The following is a 4,372-nucleotide window of genomic DNA, read 5'->3' on the forward strand; positions in this document are numbered from 1 at the left end:
TTTATATCAGTTTAAATGAATAATTTGCGTTAATATTATGAACATGTATTTAATTTTTTTTATTATACTCTTATCTTTCCTTTACTGAAAATCAAATTAAACTTTAAACTCACAAATATAACTCAATAAGATGATAAGAAGAATTTACTAATTCAAGTTAAAAAGAGAATAAAGTAAATACTGATTATAAAGTATACAAATCAATTTGTAATTTTTTCAATAAAAATATATTAATTAATTTAATTTAGTAGTTTATAGGAAATTTATTAAATAAATAATTTTAAAAATTAAAATTTCTTACAATTTCAGTTTTACCATTTTTTTGTGGGAATTTATATTCCCAAGATAACTAAATCCTGACTTATTTTATATAATTACTAAAACAGAGATTAGAGATTGATCACCAAGAACACGAATTCTCGGTAGAAATAAGGTAAAGAAATTTATTTTTCAAAGAGCGATACCCGCAATGGAAATTTCATATTTGACATTGCCCCACCACACAAAAGCAACATTTTTTCTTTCAATGCTAAACTTATTTATTTTATGACAGAGACGGTTAAACAAATATTGAGCAGATTGTCGTATCAAACGAACGGAAGTGAATGAAGTAATGAAGTAATATTAAACCACAGTAAAGATATTCGTATTCCATGATCACCAACATTTCAAATACTACCTAAATTTTCATATATTACCCACTAAACATGGGTTAACAAGATTATCATACAAGAAAGTTCACAGATGAGTATACAACCGATCACCCTAGCTTTGTGCATGTTCATAGTTTAAGAAAACTAGAAACACACTTTCTGATTCACTCTTTACCATTGATCAAAATCATAAGAGAAACTCGTCAAATAAAGAGTGTATCAGAATGTACATTGCTGTCATTCTTCTCACAATTTTTGTGTGGTTATGTATGTTCTTTTAAGCATCTAAAACATCAGAGAATCACATAAGTTACTACTATGTATGGTACACCCCCTTTACAACTGATACATGATGATGTTGATGTCTTGTTCCTCTTCACCTCTCCCACAGTGGCCCAATGAACACATGTACTATTACCAGGAAAAATCACAGCTTTAAGATCAAGAGATAACAAGGCATGGCTAGTGGCAAAGTAAAACAGCAAAAGATGGTAGCTTGAAGCAGAACTAGCAATATTCATCTCCTAGCCAATTATCCTTCTCTTTTGGACCTGTTGGTCCCTCCTCACCATAAAGCTCTGTTGGAAATAATTCAAATAAGTTCTCCACAGAAAATCTAACAAATAGTGGAAGCATATCTATTATCTTGTCTATCTCAGACCGTGAATCGTATACAATTGTAGGACCCCACTCTCTCATATATTGCAACCAACATGGTTCTGTAATGACTCCTTCACCAAGATACTCAGCTGCAACAACCTGATATTTGATGCTCGAATCCACAATAAATTTGCTTTTAGCTGCGTCATTGCGTACTCCTACTCCTAGTTTGGATGGTCCTTGAAGATAAGTCCCAGGATGAGGGAAACTAGCATGGCCATCTTTCGATGAATAAACAATAGGCTTATTTCCTTTGATAAACTCCAGATCAAATGCATTTACCCATTGACCTCCACTATGCTGAGAGAAGAATACAGACCATAGTTCTCCACTGAAGTTGCTTATACGAAGAGTGAAGTGTTCCCAGTCACCTACATGTTCACCTACCTTGCCCATCTCAATGTTCATAAGTGCCACTTTAAGGGTTGCAGGTCCATTGAAGGGGCAAAATACCCACATCACAATATCAGTAAAGGCTCCTCCCAATGCTGGTTTTACATGAACATAGAGTTCTGCACTCTCTATGTTTCCCTTCTTTAGATTGTTTCTTGCATCTTCATCATTAGGCAAATCAATCCAAAAGGCACCATCATTAGTTCCTCCACTGGGTAAATTTGCGCCTGTATACTCTATCGCTTTACCCTTGCTACTGCCTGCCGTGTACAAAGCTGCACCATTCTTGAAATACCATTGCACTGATGATGGCAAGTACTTCTCATCAGGATGAAAGTACACAGTAGGACCATAATGCTGAATAAGTGCATGAATCTGGTTCTGATTCGGCATCGCATGCAAGGAAGAATCCAGATTTTTTAGGCACGCAATATCCACCACTTGTTCAGAATCAAAGTAGGCACTACCACAGAAGAATGTCCCAACAGACACACCTGTAGCTAACATACCCCTGTCACAGGGTTCTGTATTCCAAACCTGAAATGCATTTTTTGCATATTTTGACTTTATAGTCAGTAATAAATTAGAAGTCTCACAAGTTTCTGTGAGATCAGCTCGCGTGCATCTAACTTCTTCAACTTCAGGTTCATTAGGACCGCTAGTAACTACTATGCCCATGGCTTTATAACCCTTTGGAGGGTTTGGCAGCCAAAAATAAACACGATCATCATGTGAATCAATGCTCCATATTAATGAGTAGCCAAGTGGTTTTTCTAGAGCAGGAGATTCTAACAGAGAGGCATTGGTTGCCCGTGCCACAAGAACATATCCTCTCAATGGTTGGTCATTAGATTGACAGTAGTGACCGAGACAGAAGAAGCCTTCGGGAATTTCCAAAGGCCTATAAAATGTGAAACCTAATGATTTCCCACGCAAACTTGTGCATCTCCAAACCTTCTCAAACTTGTCTACTTTTAAAACTTCTATTTCTCCTAGGCATATTCTTCCACTTGCAAAACTACCACCTGACGAGATCATTCACAAGCTTAGACAAGTAAGATATTGAAGCCACAAATATTTGACAGCATAGTCGGAGAAGATCAATTAATTAGAACCAATCACAATCAGAATTAAACGCTCATTGACAGAAACAATTCAATTATCATGTCTGTAATATAGATGCTTACTTCCGTAAGTATCATGCAAAAGTACAACCTAAGCATAGCATTGCATGAATGGAAGATTTGGATAACTGTAAGTTTTGCACAAAGTTCTGCAGTAATGAATTGATACTGTTCAATTCTCAAAGGAAAACAAATATGCATCTATAAGCTTCACAACATCTGACAAGACATTTAGTTTGAAGTCAGAATATACGAAATTCCAGTTAGAGTGTTGCAAAAAGGGTAACATCATGAACTTTTTCCCTCCTTAAAAAACAAGATCTTTTTAAAGGACTTTTGAAGTTAAGCAATAAGTGGTGAAAGATGGTCAACTAGACAATCATGGAATTCATGACACTTCTTCACATCCAAACAAATTTATATATAAACAAAGTAAAACAAGGCATCCCCTTATTCATACTGATGGAACATCTGCAGTCAAATTAATAACAAGGTGACCATTTTTTTATTTTATTTCTGTAGGTTATGACATCGGATTTTCTCAACATCCTTGTGAATTTACTAAAGACTATGCAATTTAAGGTTGTGAGAGGATAAGCCTGCAAAAATACTTGAAGTAGAAGAAAATAAAATAATTTCTTTATATCTTAAAATTAGCTTATACACGGGCAATTTTGTAGAAACTTTGTTCTTTTCTTTTTATTTCTTCTTTCCCCCTGTTATAAGAGTTTTTGGATAAGTTTATCTACTCAGTCCTCAAGTCGTCAACAGAAAGTGCATAAATTATTTAGCACTTATTTTCAAACAAATTCTTGTTTCAGAAGATACTGCAAGATGATTGATAAAAGGAAAGGACGTATAAATAGTAACAAATCTCAATTCTGATCCAGTCACCTCTGCAGTTTACTCAAATTCTGCCCTTTTTGAACCCCCACCCCTCCTCCTAAACAAAAAATGGCACCTTCCTAAAACCTTGGTTGATGAATAACTCAGCAAATTAACAGAACAAAAAATGTTTTTCAAGTGATACAGTATGTATTAAGTTTAGATTCTCGTGTGATTAATACAGAAAGTTCCAAACCCCAGTAAATATATTAGAAAGAGGGGCGAAAAAAAGGAAACCCATGAATGAAATTCAATAGAAGAACATAAAAGCTTGTTCATAAAGTCAATGCTAAGGACAAATATACCTTGTGGCCATTGAGGGAGGGGTGAAGGCAGAGAGAAAGGAAGTGGATCAGGGTCAGTGAATTCAGGGACACAGTCCCAGCATAGTAAACTCTTGCACCCAAACATCACTAAGAGAGACAAGTATTCTTCAGAGACCCTCTTCCACAAAAAAAGAGAGTGGTTTTCTTTCTTTTCTTGCCTTCAAAGGAGTCCTAGAAGAGAGAGAGGGAGATTGTTCAAACAATAGTAAAGGAGAAAGCTTTCAACTTTCTCCCCTCTTCTCTCTTCTCTTTTCTCTCCTTCTTACAGAGATTATGCTCTGCTTTAACTTTGGATTAGTTTCCAGTTTTTTGAGGTTGTCTTTTAATTTGA

The 4,372-nt window shown here is 35.3% G+C and overlaps 1 protein-coding gene across 1 annotated transcript; it reads right to left on the reverse strand.

The window, feature by feature from the left end:
- Window positions 1–654: 654 nt before the first annotated feature.
- On the reverse strand, window positions 655–4,372 carry LOC114191479. The gene is made up of 2 exons (XM_028080662.1): window positions 4,021–4,372; window positions 655–2,731 (listed from the first exon to the last, which is right to left on the reverse strand). The coding sequence occupies exons 1-2, from the start codon at window positions 4,124–4,126 to the stop codon at window positions 1,161–1,163; spliced, it is 1,677 nt and encodes a 558-aa protein (XP_027936463.1). The 5' UTR covers window positions 4,127–4,372; the 3' UTR covers window positions 655–1,160.

This window comes from Vigna unguiculata, chromosome 7, assembly GCF_004118075.2.
Source record: "Vigna unguiculata cultivar IT97K-499-35 chromosome 7, ASM411807v1, whole genome shotgun sequence".
Classification (NCBI taxonomy): Eukaryota; Viridiplantae; Streptophyta; class Magnoliopsida; order Fabales; family Fabaceae; genus Vigna; species Vigna unguiculata.

Coding starts and splice junctions, on each gene's coding strand:
- LOC114191479 (XM_028080662.1), bottom strand. CDS start 4,126: ATGTTTGGGTGCAAGAGTTTACTATGCTGGGACTGTGTCCCTGAATTC. Junction 2,732..4,020: donor CCTCCCTCAATGGCCACAAG/GTATATTTGTCC, acceptor TGATCTCGTCAG/GTGGTAGTTTTGCAAGTGGA.